Here is a 24,701-nt window from a genome sequence, read left to right on the forward strand (position 1 = left end):
ATGCTGCATTTAGGGCAATACCTGTATTTCTCTCAGATCTTTGTCATGGAGATTCTGAAGTGGGTCAATGAAGTTTTGCTTCACTTCCATGTCTAAAGAGTCCTTGACTTCAGAAAGCTCCTTCATAGCTTCTCCCACATCAACAAGTGCTGGTCCTGAAATAAAAGATGCAGTCAAAATAAGTTAATTTCAAATCACCTTAGAATGAAACTGAGTCATGGAAACATCATGACAACTTCAGTTAGTATTTCATTTGAGGTCTCAAATTTAAGAAAGAAATAGAGGATGATACACTATGTGAAGAGATAGATTTTACACTCCTGCAGCCACCAGAGTTCATGCCTTGTAATACAGCTGAATTTGTGGTTCTATGATGTGTAGGACAGGCTCCTCCACATCACTGTTGTCCATTCATTCCCCACTCTGTTGAAATAAATACGCTAGAAGAGAATTGTATTTACTTAGTGTTATCATCACCACACTGCATTAAAAAATAGTTTAATTTGAGTCTAGGTCTCCCCATTTCTATCACTGAGACTGGTGACAGTACCAAATGTAAAAAATCTTAAAAAATTCACAGATTGTTTGTTTTAGTTAAAGTTTTTTTGATGAGACTATAGACTTCATAGTACTAATACACTTGAGAGATCTGCTACACACACTACTCAAGTATAGGTGTATGAAGCTCATAAACTTCAATAACCCTAACTGCCTTTTGAAATTTCCTCCAAGATTAACTTGAGGGCCCTGAAAACTACCACTCTGTCTTACTTCTGCTCCACAAAAAAAAAACCAAAAAAACCCAAAAGAAACAAAAAAACCCCCGAGGAGCTCAAACATACCTCCTGTTTTAAGGTATAGGTTAGGGAGAACAAAAATAAAACCACTTTCAATGAATATGAAGGGTCTAAAATCAAAATATATGAGAAATCAGAAGCTTTGTCTCCCAAGCAGCAGATGCCAGTAATGCACTGCAAATGAGAGAGCCTTCCAGATTTGAACAAAGAATGACAAATAGCTGTAATAGCTGCTGTTAGTTAAGAATGTGAAAATAACTGTCATATCTAGGCTGCATGGTAGTGCAATTGTCACAGAATATAAAGCGAGTTGCAAAAACTAGATTATATTAGTTCTTCATTTTCCTTTTAATAAATGAGAGGCAGCCAATAAAAAAAACCAGCAGTATTTAGCACAAGTCAAACTACATCTGTCAAGCTTAACAGTGAATTACATAAAACAAGAAAGAAAGTACTTTTTCCATTCCGTATGTCTTTATGTGAGGAAAACAATTTTATGATGGTTCAAATAGCGAAGAGGATTTCCACAGTCCCATTTGAGGGTCCTGTATGTTGTCATGTAAAAATGGCCACCAAGAAGTCCACACAAACAAGACAGAAAGACAAAGTATGCTGTTGTAATGCCATAATGTTATGTTTTTATAATCAGAACTCTACTGCCGAACATAGTTTTAAGAGTCAATTTAACATCTGTAACCCAGACAGCTGTAAACTTATTTGAGCTTGGAGGGAGGAGCAGTTAAGACAGGAATGTTCATTAGTTCCTTAAAATGTGGAATTTGGTCAGAAAAAAAAAAAGGCCAAAGCTGATTAAAAATCTGTTAGTTTTTAATCCTTGCCTGCAATGATGACAGTAACAGTTGGTTTAAGGATTCTGAGGACAAAAGCGCTTTGTTCTAGATATGCATAGACAGTAATACAATTTCTGTACATGTACATATTTCAATCCAACATAGCCACAGTATCACAATTTACAATAGAGAGTTAAAGCCTATGGGTCAAAAGGGAAACACTTTGACTTCCATTTATACAAAAAGTTCCTCTAGTTGAAATTTTCAAAAGATACTCAAAACAGGCCTAGACCCACTTTAAAGGAAAAGTCAGATGAAGCAGAATTCTAACGCTTCTTGCAGAGAAGCAGAACTCTAATGCTTCTTACAGATGTTTTTCCTCTGTAAGAGTGCAGCCCTTCAATAATGAAAGCTGTATGAAATTTTCCTACCTTTCTCATTGCATTATAATGGAAAGGGAAGTAAACAAGTTACCAAAGTTGCATTCTTCACCAAGTTCTCGGCCAAATTTCAGCATCGCATCTGCCAGCAAGGCTTCTGCCTGCGGATAGCCTGGTCCTTTTTCTTGGCCTCGAATTTTTGACATAGTGTTGATCATGCTGAGTTTAGCTCTGGAAGCTGAAGAAGGCAAGTGACAGAGGTTACAAGCATGTAATTGTTTGCCTACACAGGCATAAATCCATTCTTGTATTTAAATCTATCTGAGTAACTTAAAACATATTTTAAAGCTACTATGTAAGTTTAGGACTAAGCCCTGTTTTTCATCAATTATTTTCAGAGCAAAGGAATGAAATATTGTTGGTTAATACTGTTTTTATTTACTGGCAGACTAGAGAGGAGTGTCTGTCCTGAACTTTTAAGACAAAGCTTCCCATGAAATGACTTGGACAGTGGAAAGCCCAGGAACACTCCCAAGATAGCATGTTTGACATGTGACAGAGATGAAAATCTTTAAGATCTCTCGAGATTCATCTTATTCTTAAAATCTCTAGGTACCAGATGGATACCAGATTGAGCCAGCCTTACCCTCAAGGAAAAGTCCATCCTAGGTACACTGAAGATTAAACTGTGGTACTCCCCATTTTTTAAATGTTTGAAAGTTTTTCGGTTGTAGAAAATGAGGAAAGCCTATGTCCCCAAATATGATGTGCAGCAACCTTTGCAACACTTTTTGCTTTGTATTGGGATTTAGGGAAACTCCTACTTCAATAAGGTTTTCAACTGTACTACAGCTTGCATTTTATTTCAGACACACACCTGAAGAACAAATATTAAAAGACAAAACACAAATATTGAAATTGATGAAAACAAAGACAGCAAATATAAAAGAACTAATTTGTTTGCTGCTGTGCTTTAGCTAATTTTTGCAACTACAGCATGTGAATGGCCTGAAGAGAGCGAATTAGTTAGTACCACTTGACTTCAAATTTTTCCAGATAAATCCAACTGGCAGCAACGCAGACTCAGAGCATGTTTCTTATCTGCACTACTGTGTGTGCTACTGGAGGGTAGCTATGAATTCTACTTTCCCCCTTGCAAACACTTGCTTTTGTAAGGTGCTCTTAAAATTAGTTTTCCTGTCTACAAAACATTAGTAGTTCACACTGTTGTGTGCTGATTTCATTGGTCAAAACTCAGCCTTCCACAAGTTACGTCAGCAAAATGAAATACTAGCAGACTGGAGTCAACAAATGGTTTTCAAATATTTATTGTTAAATAAATCATATCAAGAGAGAGATCTTGTTGTGGAGTATGTTTTACTTTTCAGCCTTTGTTCACACAGATACTGTCAAGAAAACACACACAGGAAAATCAGAAAAGTCTCACAGTACTTATTTTGCCTCAAAATCAGCTATGAAAGGGCAATGCATTTTTAACATTTAGTAATTATGGGGTTTTTTTTGTTTTCCCACTACCCTTGAGTGCCATCAGATTATGTTTTTCAACATGTGAATTTCTTCATGCCTTCTGTTTCTACCCACTACAAAACTACAGTCAGCAGACTTGCTTACTGTTCAGTATAAGAAACTGCATTTTAATGAAGTTAAATGTCATTGAAATGATGGTGGCAATAAGAAAATACAGACGCACAAAAGAAAACAAGGCACAAACAAAATTAGTCAGGGGAGTGGAGGCAGCAAGCTGAATTAAATCAGGAGCAAATTTTTGGGAGGAGTATTTTCAGAAATTAAAGAAAGAAATATAAGAGGGAACATAAAAAAATGAAGTGGCTATATTTTGGACAGCAAGGTAAGAGTAGAAAGCAAAAGTTAGAAAATGATGCATACTTCTTTAATCGATATTTCAAAATACCATGGACTCAGGTGAACTATAGTATCACAGTACTATGTTATCCAAATGTTTTCCAGGCACATTATTCATCAAGGAACGTGTACTACATCTCAGCTCCTTTTCTTCCTACCAAACCCAGGTAAACTTTTAATTTTCTTTAAAATACTGCTGTTAAAGGGTTTTTTCTTGTTTGTGGCTTGTTTTATTGTTTTTTTTTTTTTTTTTTAATTAAATTCCCTCCCTTTTCCCAATGTAAGATTCCTAATTTTTATGAAAATGGGAAAGCAAATGGGAAATAATAGAAAATGGCATTTTTGGTGACCCACGTAAAAGGTAATACACAGCTGTAGGGAGAATTTTAAAAGAGAAATTTTTTTATTTCATTGAAAAAATAAATTACAATTCTTCTCACTATAGAGAGCCTTTATGCAACTGATGTAAACAATCTAAGATCAGGTGAGTGCTGAAAAGGTTTAGTCCTCTTCTCTTACCTGTGGAATGAACAACATGATGTCATTTTATAGGGACGAAAGTGAATCTTCCCCCTGCCTATTACAATGTTAATTTTTTTATTCTACTTGCATGTGCCACAAGCAGAGGAAGGGATATGGAAACTGTTCTTTCATGCAGCACTGCAAATTTAAAACTGCCTGAAGTGCCTGAAATCACACCCATAGCTACCTGCAGAAATTTTGCTGTCTGATTTTACCGTGAGCCTGTTTCACCACTCCCAGCAACCATAACCACTCAGATGTGTCAAGAAGGCAATCAGAGAAGCACTAAACAGCAAAAGCTTATTACTCAGTCTACACAGTGTTGCTTAACAGCAGTTTGACAGCAGTTAACAATTTTATCACTATCCCCGAAATGTTTGCCAATCCTGTTGCTTTTCCTGCAGAGTACATTACGATGAGCAATGAAGCTGTGGACTCAAGTAATGTACAGAATTTCATCTGCTGACATAGAAACTGTTCTGGTCACCATTATTTTCTATCTAGCAGTTCTTGAACTTGTAAATACTATTTAAATACTATTCCTCCTATTTTTTCTTTTTTTTCAAACCACTGTCAGCTTTATTAAAATATTATCTTATCTTCCGTGGTCTAACATAAATAAAAATCACCAATTAATCTGTAGCAGCAATAGCCCTTCAGCAAACCACACTGGAGCTGAAACATTTCACAGCAGTTCAAATTTATTTCTAGCTGTTAGGAATAAAATTTCTCAGTGTTAATGTCTGAATTTGGTCTGCAGTTCCACGAAGCTCTAAGATACTTATGGCAGACAGAAGGCCTAATTTTACCTTCAGGAAAGTGGTCCCAGAACCAGCCTGACAGAGTTTGAAAAGTGTTTGTACTACACTCAGGCATATGGTATGACTCTTGGGGACAGGGCTGTTCAGGACCAGGACTCAATAATCCTTGAGGGTCCCTTCTAACTCTGCGCATTCTGTGATTCTGTGATTTATCACAAGATAACTCCATTGACCTTAACAGTGACACTGGCATTGACTTACATTAGTATCAAAACACTTATGCTCCTAGATCAGTACAGAAATCTCTTTAATATTCAATGTAATGGTTTACTGTTTACTGCAGGTCCAGATCACCCATTCCTGCAAGAAACCTTTGGCAAAAGAGGAACGTGTAGTTCTACATCAGCCCAACTGAACCTCTTCTTTCATCTCTCTATGGAAAAGACTCATTGGTTTTTCTCCCTATGGAAAAGACTCATTGTTTTGAGGTTCAGTTTAGACACATCTGATAACACTTGATTTTCTGTCCTTTTCTCCAGTATGACATCAACAGCTCTTTTGCACCATCCCTTTCCTGTAATAAGGATGGGAAACTGGCAGAGGACCAGAGGAAAAGTGGTGTCTCTTCTTACGCCATGAAGGAAGTGTCTTTCAAACTTTGCTTTTCCATGGTCAGCAAGGACTGCCTGGTCCTTTTTCCTTCACATGGCAAATGACTGGGAAGGTAAAGGAAAGAGCTGCCTCATGCAGATGCTCCCACCATTCCTCCCCTGATGCCCAGGTGTGGGCTGTGCTGATGCCAGGGCTGGAGCTCCTGGCTGGAGCCGAGGGACGGGCACTGGCTGCGCCCTGCCCTGCTGCCCGGGGCAGCCACAGCCATCACCAGCTTTGGGGGAGACCCCATGCTCTCAGTGCTGACACCTACAAGTGAGTACACCTGGTTCGTGGGCATGTGCTGCCCACTCACCTAAAGAAGGAAGGCTCAGAATGGAAACAAAGCCTTCCAAAGCCACTCTCCATTCACCGTGGCAGCCTAGCATGGAGGCCTAGCATGGAGCATCATCTCCGTTGTTTACCGTAACTTCGCCAATTTTGTGTCAACCTTGATTGCGCCAGTGAGGATGAGATCTGTCAGACTTGATACTGGTAAGAAAAACTGTTTTCAAGAAGTGGTGCAAAACTGTAAAATTGTGAAATTAGGTTACCTGGATTTGGCTGAAGATACTCTATTGTCTTTGCCATTATTTCCACAACTGCCCTGCTGGTAACATCCACTTTCTAGAGGACAGAGGGTTAAACAAAAAGAAAAATGGAAGTTAGACAAAAGGAAGAAATTTTTCTCTCATTTCGTTCTTATAAATTTTTTTAACTCTTCTTATAATTTTACTTTTATGTGCTTCAGAACAGCCCTGGTACCAGAACCTGGAACCAGGTGATAATACCTGAAAAACTACTAAAGTATGAGTCCACCATTTCAGTTTATAGCAGGTCCCTTCTCAAGTAAGGCCATTAGTACAGAGTACCTCAGAAAGGGTTAGGAATTTGATACTTTGTACAATGTTATTGATACATTTGATGCATTTGATTATTGTGCAGGAATAATTCTTTATATCACCATGGGAACCATCCACAATAGGGAAAACCTTTTGATAGAACATTCAGAGACAGCTTTTTGGAGAACTATCTTTGATCCCCTAATAAGTGTCAAAATGAGAGGAAAGCAGAAGCCACTCAAAACCAACCACTAACAATAAAATGTGCTGTTTACCTCTTCCAGTGAAATGTCTGATAAAATTGGGGTAAGGAAGACTAGATATCCCTCAGTTCCCAGTCTCAAGAAACCAATCAGCATGAAGGCACTGACCATTTATTGCTCCCTGGCTGATTCCCATATATAGAATTTTAAAAAACTTAGGACTGAATAGCACTACTTTTTTCTACTTTCTTTTGTAGTAAGAAGTCTTCCTTTCTTAGGAAGCAGTCCCTGTCCATATCCAAGACTGAATGTAGCAAGTATGCAACTATTCTTACTCTCAGAATCAGGTCTCAGAGAAAAAAAGGTTTGGCAGATTGGGGCACCCCTATAATGTCCTGTGCTCTGTATTTATGAGGACACATTGCATTTCTCTGCAGGGTAGCTTGCATCCCACAGAGTGAACTCCTTTATCATAATGGCAAGTTCCTATTTTAAAAAAGAACACCTGAGAAAGGTTGGTTGCATTATGCTGTCATCATGTCCTTCCTGTTTCCTGTTGCCATTGCCATCTGTCAGGTCTTGCTCTATCCTTTACACAGAGAAGCAGGAGAGGTCTGCCAGACTTGGGTGAATAAGTAGCTGAACTGCCTGGCAGGGAACACAGAAATGGCTAGGAGGCTGCAGAGGATGGTGGGGGTGAGCGAACGGACGGCCAGGGATGTGCAGAAGGATCATGCTCACTACCTGCAGAAAAGCTGGCAGTGGACCCAGGGCCAGGCAGGGAGTGTGGAGGCAGCTGATGGATTTACTCCATTCCTTCCGCAGCTTTCAGTGCACCTGTCTCCTGGGCTGCCAATCCATCCCCCCCCCACCAAGTATGATGTGGGAGCCACACCTGGCTGTTGCAATGTCCTGTTTTTCACTCTAAACTTTACCTCAGTTTTCTGAACCCATGTTAACATTTTCCAGTAGGAATGCCTATAGTAGTTACCCACTTAAAAAGAAGCTGAGAGGAAGAAACCAGCTCTGTGCTTTCTTTGTAAGAAGTACAAAGTACATGCCCTTTATTTTCCATCCAAGTTTTTTTCCCCCACCTCGTTATACAAATGTACAGATAAATAGCTTCTTTTTCGCTTAATCAGAGTTACATATCAGATACATATGTTACAAATCTCCTAGCACGAGCTTTTATTACAAGATTTGACAGCACCTTTGAAAGCCGAAGCCTGAAAAAACGCTGCCCCTACTGATCCTTTCAGGCGGAATATGATCACTGCCACGCACAGCTGTGGCTTTTTTTGCCTTTTTTTTTTTTTCCCTCCACTGAGACGCTCAGTGCTATCACTGGCAGCCTCACCAAACAGAGGGTTCTTCTCTATCTACCTGAAGCATGTTGCCAGTGGAGGCTGCCTAACAGGACCTCTGAACCTGTGAATGAATACCCCAGTGCCACTGTCATGCCTAGAGCCTTGATACTCAAGGAGCCAGGAATTACCAACACCCTTCTTGTAGACTGATTCAGTTTTCAGAGATCATCTACAAAGGTTTAAATGCAGCTAATTTGTAGATGACTTCAGCCCCAATCTCTGAACGAAGCATTTGCATTATAGAGTTCCATACATCACATATCCCTTCGTTAGAAAACAAAAAGAAATAGAAAACTGACAACACAGTCCTGCTGAGCTAAGTGTTTCAAAATTCTCTAAGTGATTCCAGGACCAAAACCTTTGAAATTCCTGCCCTAGAAAGAAAAAATGCATGCTAATAATGAATATATGCTGTATTTAGACTTACCCTTTCCATTTCTTTGAAATCATCATCCAGTTTTGTTCCTTCTGCACCTCCTACTTTTTCACTCACTTTCTGCAATTAAAAAAAGAACAACAGGTTCAGCAACAACTGAAAAAAATCTAGCTATAATATTTCCTTACAGAAATGCTAGTTTTTTTCTGTTAAGTCAGTACAACACTAAAACTTATTACTCCTTCTGTAAAACTTATTTCCAGCACACTCTAAAGTTAAACATTCAGAAATAACATATTGCTGCTTAAGCCTCAGAGACCCAGTCTTTGACCAAGGATAGAAGCCACACCTAAGCACAAAGCAATAAGAAGCTTCCTAGGCATGGCTGTAGCCATCCAGAAGGCGAGAGGCACCTATGCCTGAGAACTTTTAGATATTGACTCAACCTGAAGTAGATCACCAGTAATAATCAAGAGTTTATATATAAACTTGATAGACAGAGAGACAGATAGAGAGATTGATTTAAAACACCCCTATATGCACACCATAAAAGAGCTTGAGTATTATGTAAGTTATACATAAAATATCCAACTCACTTATCTGGATAGAAAGAAATAAAGGGAACTCTGTTAGTATGAGTTTAGTAAATACTCTGGGTTTATTAATCACTATGTAAGTTATTAATTACTGATTTCAGTGAAGTGATTCCAGTAATAAGCAAGAAGAAAGAAAAAATTTCACTTTTCCCCTCTTGGTTTTAACTACTGTAGTTAAGTCCTCTACACTATTTTTTTAGTATAAAGAGGAGGAATATCCACAGTCACTTACATGCAATTAGTAAAATCCAGACATCTGTATGATTTTAAATTCACTTCAGTTCACTACAACAAAGCTGCAAGTGCATCATGGCCAAGCACTTACTAATGCAGGGTGTAATTATCTGTGCAGTAGGAAATAGCTATCAGCTCTGTTTGTTTTCTGTCAGCATCTCAGAAATTAGTAGCCAAAATGGTGCATTAATGAAACAACAATACTATGACAAAAACAAGGAACTGTATCTCCCAGCATTTCCTGTACAAAAGAGATGTGCAAAACCATACACACAGCCTCTTATCAATAATCTGAATATTAATGAATCTGTGGGGTCTGTATTACTAAACTTGTGCTCTACAGAGATAAGTGAAGTGCCACAAAACAATCAAACACAGTACTGTTAGGAGTAGTGGACAAGGGATAGTTTCAGTGTTTTAAAAGTTTATTAATTAGTTTCATGAATGAGTCTTCTGCAAAAGGATATCCTACAACAGATAATATGGCTAAATCTGCACAGAAACTTCCTACTATAAAGATTTAACATCCCTGAAAATAACGGTATGCTAACATACTAGCACTTTAATATTTAAAATAGATTTTTAATATCTGCGGTTCAGCTCCAAGGCTACAAAGTACTCAAAAGGAATTAATCTCCCAGCCCTTTTTGGCTGTAACTCTACATTTCATAATTTTGAAATATTTTCATGGTTGATGAGGATTTGCAATGACATCTCATTCCATCCCCATAGATGCCCAAAATATCCTAATTCACATATATAAAGCATAGCAATTGCTCCTTTCTTTGACATTCACCACTACTCCAGCTGAGAATTGTATGACACTCTTAAAAGCACAGCCCAGCAGTCTTCTGGAGTGGTCACTGCTTAGTCAAAGAGGCAAGTCACTCCCCTCTTCTAGACTTGCTTTCAGTTTTTGCTTACCTCGTCAATATTAGGCTCACAGTTACCAGAGTCACTCATTTAAGGTGGCTAAAAATACTGTGTGCTAAGCAGAAAATTAATTTGTGAAGCTCTGTGGCAAGTACTGATACAAATGGGTGAGTCAAAGGAGAGAGAGAGAGAGATGAGCTGTTAATTCTTCAGCCCTTCTGGGGCTGGGAGTCTCTTCTCTCAGGACAGTTCCACCGCATGCCCTCAAGGAACCGCGCTCAACTCCATTATCCAGACAAACCTCTGGTTTGGAGAAGCACTGAAAGACCTCAGGAAAAAAACAGCTGAACCAAAATTCCACTTAAAAATTTAAGTACTGTTTGGTTTTGATTACTTTTTTTCCTTGAAGGCCGCAGTTGCTCAAGGAGTCAGAGATGAGAACTCTAATTAAGAATTCAGATTTAAGGATAAAATAAAATTAAACCCTCAACAGTTCTTGCCCCTTGGATCAGAAGGGGATCATCTGCTCAAAAGAGGGTACCACACCTCCTTTTCAAGACCAAAATCAAAAGTAGTCAGGTGGGACCTTTGAGCCTGAGAAAGGCATTTGCAATAGGGCCCACGTCTATGCCATTGTAGTAGTAATGACTAAATTTAGAGATATTTTTCAGCCTGTTTATATTCATCCTCCAAATCAACTGTTAAAGCATTTCACTCAGGCTACCACTCCATCAGTATCTAAGTTTAACAGACCTGATTATCATAGGTCATGAAGCCATGCCAGCTTCCACCAGCTCAGGATCTGCTCTCACGCCAAAGATTTAAGAAGCTCTCAGGAACATCATCAGCTAACAGCTACAGACACCCAGAAATTGAAAGTCTCCCTGGCCACGTCATTTTAAAGCTTCAACATTTTGGTTCTTGCTTTACAACAGATCTAAAATTGGGCTTCTTAAAGGAACAAGGTGATATCCTGAAAACATTTTTATGATTCAAGAATATACAGACTTCTTCTACCCATAATAATGTCACATTTTACTGTTGGTATCTTCATACTTTATTTGACTGAAAACCAGTGCTATATAGTCCTTTGGAGTAAATTCCAATTTTATAACGATCCTATTTCCACCCAGGTAGAATATGAATTCAACATCAGCTGGTCAGAATGGTTTCAGTAGGGACAAAAAAACTGGCATGACTCTTACACATTTCCTCTCCCCCCCCCACCCCGGTAGTTAATATTAAAAACACAGATTTTGGTAAATGTTGACAGGAGCTTGAACATAAGCCACAGTAACAGGAATGAGGTTTTGTAGATGGATTTCATGTGAAACAACAAAACTTGTTAAGTCATAGTTAGGAAGCCATTTGTTTCATTTTTCATGTATTAATGCAAATAACTCTTTTTTTTTTTTTTTTGGTGTATTGCTATGTTATGATGCAGTATGGCAAGGGACAAAAGAATGCTTGAGCAGTCACTATGAATATCTTGAAAATTCCAGTAAACTTTTATAGAACACAGGGATCATCACTTAATATCTCATATAGCAGTCCTATAAAGATGCATCTTTAATGCTGTCATCTCTCACTATTCACAAAATATTAATATAAATCAAACACGCATTAGACAGCTATTCCAGGACACTGAATTGTACCAGAGTTCTGAACAATTCACAGGTCAAAGACCCTCTACCAGAAAATCCTGAAGACTATGATATGACGCTACCCAAACTTGAAAATGCAGTAAGACCTGCATTAAACTGCACTCTAGTCACCTGAGTTTGCAGCTTGACTAATTTAATGACATACTAGATTGGCAGCAAGTGTAGACAGCAGTTTTGTTCCTATAGAGGAGGAGAAAAAACAGTTCAAAATAGATTACCAACACAATACACTGCCTTTTCCATATGATGAAAATTGAATGCCCTGATTGCAAAGTGGTTATACCACAGTAAGACTGAAAAGTAACAGTCTCCTTATTGCATGCATTCCTATCTCCAAATATGTATCCATGGCACAATTTTCTGTTCCTCAAAGGAAGGCTGTTGACAGCAGAGTGCTATCAAATTGTCACACAGTGAACAGGTTGGTAGAAAGAAAATTTTTATTAATATGAAAGCTACGGGAAAGATTAATGAATGAAGCTTACAAAATCACTATGGAAGAAGAAACGCCCTCTGTAGTTCATGCTCACTAAATTCAAGTCAACCTATTGATTTCTCATTCCTGATTGCTCAATATTTCTTTCACAGGTTTCTACAGTTCTTCCATGGTTTTTTTACCGTTTTGAGTTTTTTCTGTCACAATAAGGAAGCACAGTAAAAGAATTATCTTCAGGTTTGTTAAAAATTTTCAGATAGGCTCTAAAATGCTGTGATGCTTTGTAAGCTTTTCAAACACAAGGACGAAGCACACATTTCAATGGAAGAAGTCTGCGCGTGTACAGTGAGGGTTTTCCAACACTGCAGCCTTTTCAGGAGAAAATATTCAAAAAGGAACATATTTATTTTTTAAAAAGCACAGTCTCTAACCAAGACTTTCTTTTTAAAAAATTCTGTCACTACTAGAGCAAGGAAAAGAACTGCCACTTCCAGGCTAATTTTTGGCTGATCCTGCACTGTTTGGCATTTATGGTATCAGAATTTGCTACCACAGAAAACACGTGACATCTACAATTTAGATTTATGATCATGACCCCGGCTCTCTGTAGATTATGAAACATCTCATGGCAAATCACATTCTCAGCAATAACAGTCAGCAAGAGAGGAGGTATTCTGCTTATTCAGATAAATTAGAATAGCAACAGTAAGAAAATCCCACCACAAAAGCATATGTAAATTAGCTCCATTTTAGACTTCTTCTTTTTCAATTGGCATCAACAGACTAAAAAAGGACTTTTCCAGATTAATATGGAGATACCTTATCTCAGAAACATTAAGAGGCCATAGAAAACATCAATATTGATTCACAGCACCTTATCATATACTGAAAATCATTTGAGCAGATGTAGAGCAATCTCACCCAATTTTTCCAGAATAACCATCTAGATAAGGGTACTCATCATTCACAAGCCAAATGACCCAGTATCATTAGTTTTGGAAACTCAACAAATGTAATAAATCTCACAAGAATCCAGAAGTGTTTGATAAGCCTTACATTCATACTGTAGTTATTTGTTAGTGAAATTGAGCAAACCCCACACTTGCATTAAACACAATAGATCTCACAAGGAAAGGTTGTAACACTCAACTCTGCAGTTCACATTATTTGAATTTTATTCTATTTTTCTTTTAAATATGTAAACAACTCATGCAAAATAGAGACTGTCAATAGGACACAACATGAGAATATAAAAAAGCCACCTTAGTAGTAAAATGAAAATAGGATCCAAATTTTACATACATTAAAGTAACAGTAATGACCATTTACATTTCATTAGTAAATTTCTCTTCTTCAGCTGTAGAGCCACAAACGGAGGGCCACCATGCCAGCTGGAGCTCAGCACCAGAAGATCCTTCCCATAGAGAACTGAGGAGCATAGCAACACCACTGCTATCACAGAAGCTGTAACAGGTCATGAAGACAGTGTGAAAGACAAAAGTAAAAAACTTAGAGAACTAAGAATCTCTAGAGAACTTAATTTTTTATGTCCTGTTTTCACTGAGATTCTGATCATGGCATTGAGGCTTTGCTTTTTCCATGGCAAAATGAAGAAATGCACTTGCAAAGCACATGGGAAAATAGTTAGCATTAATTTGCACCTGCTACTGCTTGCCATCAGCAGCATATCTAGCAGAAATGTTCATGATGTATTTTAGGTAAGCATCTGCCAGACAAGCCTGAGATTATCTTTTCTTTTTTCCTTCTGTCACTCAGTAGATATATTTAATCAGGGAATAATATACTCTGTCCCCTGATGGCACTGAAATCACTTTCTTCCTGCTAGAAATTTTTGTTTGCTGGCCTGTTGTACCACAACACCAAACTAGCCACAGGCTGGCTAGCTTTATTCACCCTTGAACGTTCCCTTGACTCTGCTGTTGGATTCAGAGTGCGAACAATAAAGTGTGCTATTCAAAGACCAGGAAGTAAACTGAATTTTGGAAACTCAAGCAGGGAAGGCTATGACTGGATTCTAAAAGGCTTGCCTTCTTCTCTCACAAAGCATCGTCTAAATACCCTTTATACATACACACAATAGCTTGGCCTTGCTAGTCCTCACAGCTGCTAGTAGTAGGGCCCACAGCCCTGTTTATGAGTCCCACTAACAGTCTGAAGGCAGGTCAGAAAGCCAGGGAAATTGGCTGTAGAGGGGAACACGTAAGACACAAGAACTGTCAGTGTGAGAGACAGGCCATTGCTAAAGCCTGTCAAACCATGAATGAAACTCCTTGTGGGACAGGCTGTCCAGTAATGCCAGTGTGGAGCAAAAGCATAATATTTCAGCCAAACTATTTCTCTTCAAGAAGGACACACACAGGTAGGGATCCCAACCTCCAGCATTGTTACATGATAAGAAATGTGCATCGTGAACCTGTGAACCTGTCCCATGTTCTTACTCTTTTCATTTAGATTCAATCTCTTTTTTGATTTTTCATCTTCAGCCAGAGTATTCCAAGGGGAGGGACGAGGGTGGCTGGAACAATCCTTTCCTGAATCTGTTCCAGCCTTTTGCTTTCTAACTGCTACCAAGGACCACAATGCAGAATTTCTGCAACTCCAGCAATGCAGGGGAAGTCATTCCCGTTCAGCGCTAGTGCACAATATGAAAGTATGCCGCAAGCTTCTGCACTGACAGGAGTTACTGCAGAGATTCTGCTGCAATGCTGCTGCTGCTGCTGCATCACACTGGAGGCTGTGCTCTGGAAAGTGAAATACAACAGGCTGAGGGCAGGGAAGGAACTGCTGAGGAAGCGCTCGTGCAGTACTGCTCTGGGCTGTATCTCTGTAAGGGAAGTCCCTGACCAGAGGCACCCACACCACAACAGATGAGGAAGGTACTACTCTATGGCAGACAAAAATTGAAACCAGTGTTATGCATTCCAGTGACAGAAGTGGGCTGATAGCAGAGACACTGCAAGGCATCCATGATAACAGAATTAATTTCACATATTTAAACTTATTGCTGAAGTCTTGCCTGTTCACCAAACACACACTTCAGGAGGCTGGCTCTCTGCAAAGTTTAAGTTCAGCCAGAGAGCTGGTCACAACCCCAGCACCCCTGAAGTTTAGAGTGGCCTTGGGAGCTGACAAAGAGAAGCTGGCAGAAGCTCAAAAGCTGACAGAGAGCTGAAGACAGTCAGAACACTGTGTGCTTTTTTCAACACCCTCTGTCCCCAGAAGGACACCAGTATGAGAAAAGGAAGAAATTGGAATTAAAAAGGTGGCTGTGTTAGCTGGAAAACATGCCAATCTCTGTTTTTTTGCAGTACAGGAAAGGAGCAGAGAATCTATTCCTACATGACATCCCTACTTTCAGTGACAACAGCACCATGATTCTGTCAGTCTCTATAGTGACCCTGTGGGCAATAAAATGCCCACAAGTTTTTTACTTTTGTGCAAATGGATCTGGATTCAGACCCACATTTCTTACAAGTTCACCGCACATCAGTAGTGGGAGCCCTGCCCTACACTGCACTGCCACAAAGCAAGAAAACATCTGTGCTATATTTCTCAGAGTGCCAAAAAAAAATGGCAGCTGCCTGTTTCTTTGATGGAAGATGATAAGGGTGATGATAAGGAAATTCTAAGAGAGCAGCAAAACTAATCCAAAGCCATTAAAATTTCTGGAGTGCTCATGTTTCTCTCTTAGAAAGGTACATAGGACTGGCTTTCTCATCTGGAATGCTACCAGTTGCCAGCTCCTGACCTATCATGCTCTATTATCACGTGTAAATAGGATTTGTATTTGAAAGACTGTACACCTTAAAATGACATATTCACACAAACTTCCATACCTCTCTCATGTCTTCAAAGCAATCTTTAGGGCAGATGAGTGGCACATGTACAGTATGACAATATATGGAGTGCAAAATGAGAGGAAAAGAACACAAAACAGATATATCCATTCAGTTAGCATCCTAATCTGGAGTACTTTTATGGATCGTGATCCATCTTAGCTAAACTACACACACTAACATATTTGCTTCCTCCATGTAGCTTCTAAATTCATCAAGAACAATGATCTCTGCCATCCCAATGCTTCACTTGGCACATGCCTTACCACAAAGTAGACACAATCTGGGCCCAGGTGACAGGAAATTAAAATAATCCCATGGTTTTTAACCTACGTCACCAGACTGCTTGTCCTCACCTACTCATTTCAGCACAAAACAGTGCTCTCTACAGCAGTGGTTTAAGCTGCCAACTGGGAGGTTGAGCTCATACTCACTCTTCATGAAGAATGTTTAGTCTTGGTACTGATCCAGCAGACTTACATGTGCTAGACATCAACTTTGAAAAACACTGGAGTATTTCACAGGTGGTGAAAAACAGTCACAGCAGGTAAAGAGGGCTAGAGCACAGTCTACAGCTTGCTAAAATCTCCACAACAGAGAGTCCAAATATTTGATCAGCATTATGCAAGTAGTGATGCAACAATATTGATTGGTAAAGCAGACATGACTTTGTTAGGCAAATTAACAGCCCATTTTTCTAGAGCGTTAAAGCTTTGTAATTTTTCCCTCAATAAAGGAATTAATTAATGTCTAGCAGAAATACGTAGGGCATAACTGGCAAAAAAAAGAGAAAAAGAAAAAAGAAAAAGAAAGAAAAAGAAAAAGAAAAAGAAAAAGAAAAAGAAAAAGAAAAAGAAAAAGAAAAAGAAAAAGAAAAAGAAAAAGAAAAAGAAAAAGAAAAAGAAAAAGAAAAAGAAAAAGAAAAAGAAAAAGAAAAAGAGAAAAAGAAAAAGAACAGGCAAAATAACAGCATGAGAAATTCACAGCAACCAAATTTAGGGCATATTTTACACCTCCACATAGTGTATATTAGACTACATGCCTTCTGCTGGCTGAAAGTTAGCCTAGTCTTTAACATCTGGAAATGTGAGAATGCACGGAACATTCAAAGCTGCTAGAGGATAAGAGAACATGGCTTAAATGTGATTTCTCAATTTAGCAGCTGTACAACTCTGCCATTGTGAAGCTGTTCCTGCTACATTTGGAAAAGGGTTTGTTGAAATCTCTCACTGAATTAATTGTTATCTGTCTAAGAGAAGACATTATAAGAAGATTGTGAGGAAAAAGTTCTCTGTAAGCTGTTGCTAGTACTGACGTACATTTTATTTCTGGTTTTCCTATTGCCACTACATCTAAAAGGCAGTCTACACAGCACAGCAAAGTGCCAGTCCAAACTATTTTCTTATGTTGCTGGCAGGCAGTGTTGATAGCTTATTAACTACATACTTAACAAGCCAAACCCATCCAACACTTTCAGTTTGATAGCAGCACATTTAGAAATTGCTGAGATTTGCTTTAAGCTCCAATTTTTTTTTTTACATGAGCACTATTTAAATTAAACTGAATGTATTCCCATTAAACTGATGTCCTCTGTCTCAACTCACCATGTAAGAGCAATATATCCCAAAGCACTGGCCTGTTCTTGGGCTGGAGAGCACTGCAATGTTACAGTAAAGCTCTGTGAGCCACTGGGCATTTCTGGGGTGACCACCTGATGGACTGAAATGGTGGTGTGGTGTTTTGTGCTTCTGAGATATATGCAAGGGAAAAAGATGGGGGACTGAGTGAGCTAGGACTGGATGAAACATACCCAGATAAAAGAAGAAAATGACTGGAGGCACCACTTAGCCTGACACTCTATTGTGTTATGAGCAAGCTACACAGAGCAGAGGCAGCTTTTCTTCTGCAGCTGCAGCAATGCATGGAGGAAGAGCATACGTTTCCTACCAAAATGAAGGCATAACCACAGACTTAGGGATTAATATCTAAATCTGAAGATGATAATTTTCCTCTTTTCGACACTGTGTGTATCAGCTACCAATGATAAAAATAATTTTAAAATGTAAGGAAATTAAACTTGCATAAATAAACAAGAGACCCACCAGAAGGACCTCTGACATCTGTGCAGCTACACAAACATATCTGCTTTAAGCAAAAGCAGAGCTGAGTCTGCTGCTCTCTGATGTGTACTGCTCTCCAAGAGGCACCAAAGAAATGAGAAAGATGACCATAATATCCCCCTGAAAATAAATTATACAGTAGCATTGATCTCACTGACTGTTTCTTGACTACTGTCACATCTGATCACAGTGCAACAAACAAACTCTGCCTCAGTTGCAGTAATGAGTCTATGGTTCTAGCTTGTATTCAAGACATCGATGCTTCTGTGACAAAGGAAAACTAGAACATTTTGGTAAGTTTTTAACTAATTTACAAAGCAGAGTCTTACTACTAGAAGGGATATACAGATTTTTGAGAGATAAAATAAAAAATTCTGTTTTGTGCTAATGTTAGCTCACAATTTATATGATGGAATCCTGGTGAAAATATGATTTAAAAAAAAAAAGCCAGAATTTTTTAAAAACCCAAACCACAGAGGACACAGGTCCTTGCTCCAAGGATCTGTGGCCACCTCAAAACTTGTAAAAATTTACACCATTGAATATCTCAAGATATTTGCAGTCCTCTACAATCAGTGTTTCAGGTTTTCATAGCAGTCAAACCTCTGAGCCATTGCAGATCTAACTATGTACGTACCTGAAGTTTCACAGAAAAGAGGAATGCTCCTCTTCATGTACAAATTCAGTTGCTGCCTCCTGCCTTTCCCCTGTAATTTTAACAGTTTATGAGAATAAAGTATGGCAGTTTATGAAGTCTTCAAGACCTGGCTGTGCAAGCTCACTAAAAAATGAGGACTTTGAATTTTAAAAACTGGTTTGGAAGATGCAAATGTGGAACTGCTTACATTTCTTAATTTTTACAAAAATATGAAAAGTGACAACAGATTATTTTTGAAATTGCCTTTAACAGTTAATCCATTTTTATGGCCACTCCCTGCCCTCAGTGTCTGGAAGTCCATCACTGACAATGAAAGTGTTTTTAAACTCCATAAAGAAAATGTTCTTAAACTCCATCAGCACACACAGAAAACAAAACAAGCAAAGTAGATTCTAATGTGCACATGCACAAGTAAATAGGCTACTTGCAGAGATGAGAGAAAATAAATCTGAAAAACACTGAAGTCTTCACAAAAATAAAGGTAAAATTTTATAAATGCTGCCATTTCATCCTTCCTAAACCACACCAGAGGCATGTTCCTCTGAAAAATGAGCAATCACCTTTTATACAGCACACAGTGAATAAAACCATACCTACAAAAAAGAAACAATATTTTCAACTAGGAGTGCAGAAATGCAGACATGGAATATACCATCTGGTGCTAAAGCCCCACCTGATTCTTTCAGCATTTAACACAGATGAAGAGCTATCCTGAGTCCTTCTCTTTAGAAAGGCAGCTGCATATTCATGTCAACTATTACACAGCAATAGTTTATTTAGATTAGTTTATTTAGTTTATTTCGTCCCATTTAGAAAGACCACATCTGTCTTTGAGAGACTCAGAAAGACCTATGCCCATGGACTCTGCCTGCCTCCACACCTACAGGCACCTCACTGACACCTCTTTTCTCCATGTTGCAGTATACAGCTGACATAGGACACATCATACACTCCTTGCCACATGCACAGAGACTTTACTGGTTCTGTAAAACACGTGGAGGTTACTATCTGCTACCTACAAAAGAGTACCACCTCAGGAGAAAAGAGGGTGCATGAAAACAGCAAGGAAACCAGAGCATAATGGAGACAGGCCCTTCAGTAGGTGTAACACAGATGAATCAGCTTCCATTTTATGACACAAGTTATTCTGACAGATGCTCTATGCTGCCCTATCAGTGGAAGATTCACTTCTTCTTCTTCTTTCATCTGTTTTCTTAAAAACATGTGCCTTGTGTTGCCAGGCACTGATTTGCTTTACTCCAGGTTCTATCCTAGAGGTATTACATTTCAGCAAAAAGAGTATTTGTACTTTACAGAATACAATGAAAGGGACATGCAAAATAAAGCTCTGAAATGCATAGGATTCCCCTTCCATTTGAAATAAACTAATGAGAAATGTTTTAGAAAACAAACACCTTACACTAGAGTGGAAAGTAGAACATTTTCTTCCCTCTGTCCTCCCCATGTTTTCCATAGCGGCAAGTATTAAAACCTGTCATGAATTTTAGGGTAAAAACACATTACAGTCTGCATGGGATATCAAAGCATGTATGATCCTTTTTGTTAATCTGCTAATTAAATAGAGAACATTTATGTTCAATATGAAATTAACCATGTGTTATTCTGTGGTGATGTAAAAGCAAAAGTAACAAAAATGCAAACCAGATGAGGTTTTCAAATGTCAGAATTTAAACATCACAACCACAAATAAAAATATAGCAGTAATCTCTTAATGTAATTAATGAATGAGACTAATCTGCCTAATTCTCAATATGTTCAGAGCTACTGTCCATTTTGCAGACAATTACCATGTTAATTTCATCAAAAGTTTCATCTTGAGGGGGTGAGGGGAAGAATAAGTTGGACTGTATTCTTACAGAGCCTTGAGAAATGTAGTTGGACATAAAAGCAACACAGAGATGGAAAGAACACTATGTACTTTATTGGTTTACTCTGCCTTGGAAGTTGCTTAGCAGTATACACAATCTGAAGTAAAAAGTAATTCCTGAGAAGTCATAAATGTTTTACACTGCTTTTTCTTGATTTAAACTACTACATTCAAATTAGTTTCTGAAAGAAACATGCAAGCAAAAATTATATAACGAGATGGTCAGCTTTGAACATATTAATATGCTTTGTTGGCCTTGAACTGCCTTAATGCACCTACCATCTAGAGAAAATCCTAGACCAGCCTGCACAAACCATTCAGTGAGAGGCAGAAGCCCCTTGCATCTTCTACAGTACCACCTGATGGCTGTTGAGTCTATGAGGAGCACAGTCTTTGCACTGTCGTCTCCTTGTGATGGTGTCTCACGTACACATAATTTAAAAAATATTTTAAACTCATTTATCCTCACAGTCTTCAGAAAACCAGTAAACAAGGAAACCCCATATTACAGCTGAAACGGTACCCCTGCAGACATCTTCTTCTCCTATGTGGATGGTGCCACTGTGTTTGAAATGTTTTTACAGTGAGGTACTCACTGAATGATCATAACTTAAGCCGAGTCCCTCAATCACCTGCATCCAGATTTCAGCACATACACATTCCTTCCTGCAACACATCAGCAGAAGGATGGATTTAATGAGGATCCCAGCCACCACTGCATCTTGGAGTTAGAATGTTTGTGAAGTACAAATTTTCTCAGCAGGAAGTTAGCAAAACTTGCTTCTTAGGAAACATGATGTAGTTGCCAGAACTAACCTTTTGCTACAGAGATCAGAAGAAAAATTCTCACTGACTTTACAAAAGGAAAGCAGCAGAAGTGATGCAGTGCTAAACATCTGACCTGCTTAGCGGATGGGGGAAGAAGGGCTGAGGATGTTGTGCAGTGGATATTGTCTACCTGGACTTTAATAAAGCCATTGACACCATTTCACACAACATTGTCTGGGACAAACCAGATGAGTGCATTTTTCACTGTGTGAAAAACTGTCTGGATGGCTGGGCCCAGACAATGCTGTGAAGGGAGTTAAATCCAGGAGGTGGCTGGTGACCACTGGGTATTCCTCAGGGCTCAGAACTGGGGCCATTAGCATCTTAATGACAGATGAAAGGATTGAGTTCAACCTCGGAGAGTTTGCTGATGATATCAAGTGGAGCAGAAGTGTTGATCTGCTGGAGGGCAGGGAGGCTCTGCAGAGGGATCTGAACAGCTGGATTGATGGGCCAAGGCCGAGTGGATGTGGTTCAACAAGGCCAAGTGCTGGGTCCCACCCTTTGGTTACAACAATCCCAGGCAGCACCACAGGCTGGGGGCAGAGTAATACAGACATTACAATACATATCCATACAGATGAGTGGGATTTTTTTAAATCATAAAAAAATACATAAATATTATATATAATATATATATAAATGTAGGCATAGAAGTACTAGTATTCTCTTTTTTACTGTTACCTTATGGCAATTCAAAATTAAGGATTTTAGTGGTTGAAAATGATGAAAGTAAATGAAAGTAGGAAGTACAAAGACAGATAAATCATACTGGATTTTGCAATATTTCATTTTTCATACTCCATTTATGCTGAATATGTCACTCACTTTGAAGTTGTGTAGACTGGTGGACAATAAATAAACTATGTTGTGAATATGGATGAAATGTGAATAACATTTTCCCTGTGAAACAATTCTTTAGCTACTCTGTGACTGGTAAGATACAGAAAAATAAACCATTTTTATATCTTCCTAAAAGATGCAGGAGTTGTGATGGATTTACAAATCTGTCATGTTGTGCCTCCTGATTATGGTCCAAGAATCCCATATCCAGACACTCTATGCCAATATAAATATGGACAAATGCTAAACAAGAGGTACAAAAAGAGATTTTTGACACAAAAGTTTAGTAGCACTTTTCAAAAGCTAAAAGAACATCACATATAATGACACTGTGAAAATTAGCTTGATAGACACAATCTGACAAATTAGAGCAAAAAACTGTATGGATACATGCACTATTGGTGCTCTCAAGACTTACTTTTCACATCTTACTCTTCAACCCTCAGGTTCCCCACTATGAATATGTGGACCATGACAAGGTGGGCCACGATCCACTGAATCCTGCTTGTATTAGTAGTTTCAAAAGAGACACATGGGAAAGCAAGCTGCAGCTATTGCAGTGGTGGGAAAACAGGAGCTTGGAGAAGAGTTCCCTCCAGCACAACAGAAACGTACAATTGGTTCTGCCATTACACTTGTGAAAGGGCACAGTGGGATGTGTGTGTTCGGGAGCTGGGGTGGAATTAGGAAAACCAAAACCAATTGGATCTCCTTTTAAAGATGTCAAAAGATGCACAGCCCAAAGCCTGTTTTCTAAGAGAAGGAAAGCTACCCCCAGCTATACACTGTCTCCTGTACTTCACAAGCATGAGGCAGCAGTTATTTGTGGAGATGTCAGAAAAATCATTACAAGCTCCTGTCCTTGTGGCCACCCAACCATTAGCTTTTATTTTTGATCACTATATACCACAGTAGAATCTGTTCATGCATTAGCTCTGTCACAAGCTACCCTGACTTTATTTTTGTACAGTTTCAGCAGCAGTACAACCTTTGCTGAGATAACCTGGTAGTGCACTTCACTCTTGTGACTGATGACCCATTTTATTTAGTGGAAAGTGGGATGACAAGGCATTTCTGCTCTACAGTTTATATTTCATTCTCAAGCTTATTTTACCACAGCACAGCCATTCTGAGGGATAACGCTACTTTAAATTACTGAGGAAATTGAAGAAAGAATTACTGTGCTTAATGGAAAAGAACATGTAATTTGCTCTTACAACAAACATTTTACTTATCTTTAGGAGTAACTGATAAGTTTCTAATTCTTATTTGCTCTATAAAGTTTTTTTGTGAAGTTGGGCATTTGCCAATACATTTTTTCTTAACACACGATGCTGCTTCTGTCAAGCAGAGCAAAATGAACAGTTAGAATTGCAAATGAGTACTCCCTTCTCTTATACTGTGGGAGTGTCAGGAAAAAAAAAAAAGCAAAAATCCCCTAAGTTTTAAGTATGAAAAAACACCCTAAAATAAGGACATCATGCCCTGACATAGCTTTATCAATAAAAAATTTAACAATCATCCTAAAATTTGAAACTGTAAAAATAATTCAGCACAAAACAATATCAAATTACAATTTTGTTATCCTGACACAGGAAAAGAATCCTAGTTAAAATTCTGAGAAATTTTACCTCTAAATACTGCAGGACTGGGACCAAATGTAATAACCTACAAACTGACAGAGCTAGCCATTTCTTGAAATGAGGCTGCTAGTGTTTCTACGTCACTGTTCTTTGTCTGAAGAGTAGCACCTACTTCCTCAACTTTTCTCTCTTTTGTGTCCTGGAGCTGTAAGTCTGCCTGGGGAACACTGGAACTATTTTTATACACAGTACACACATCATAATGCTAGCTCAATCTGTCAGGACTGTATGCTTGCCACTGCTGAGGCACTAGTTCTGAGGAGAGGTGCACCTCAATTTTGACACACAAAATGCAGCAAAAGGATACGTCTAAAACCCTCTCATGTTCCTCATGAAGCTATAAAAGCTCCTGCAAGCTGCAGACAAAACCAGTAAAACTGAAGCTGTTATGACACTGGCCATCTCATGTGGTACAATCAAGGACATGACTGATCTGAGCACTGTTCAAACAGGTCAAATGAGACAGCATGAGATGTTTTGTTCTTCC

General features: G+C 38.7%; 1 protein-coding gene across 1 annotated transcript in view; it reads right to left on the minus strand.

Annotated features, from left to right (window-relative positions):
- SH3GL2 (SH3 domain containing GRB2 like 2, endophilin A1) overlaps positions 1–24,701 on the minus strand; it is a 96,096-nt gene that overhangs the window by 9,904 nt on the left and 61,491 nt on the right. The window contains exons 2-5 of the mRNA XM_059874001.1: positions 8,626–8,694; positions 6,341–6,413; positions 2,063–2,206; positions 22–155 (exon numbers count right to left, since the gene is read on the minus strand). Coding sequence (XP_059729984.1) covers positions 22–155; positions 2,063–2,206; positions 6,341–6,413; positions 8,626–8,694 — 420 coding nt within the window. The remainder of the gene's footprint in view (positions 1–21; positions 156–2,062; positions 2,207–6,340; positions 6,414–8,625; positions 8,695–24,701) is intronic.

This window comes from Haemorhous mexicanus, chromosome Z, assembly GCF_027477595.1.
Source record: "Haemorhous mexicanus isolate bHaeMex1 chromosome Z, bHaeMex1.pri, whole genome shotgun sequence".
Classification (NCBI taxonomy): domain Eukaryota; kingdom Metazoa; phylum Chordata; class Aves; order Passeriformes; family Fringillidae; genus Haemorhous; species Haemorhous mexicanus.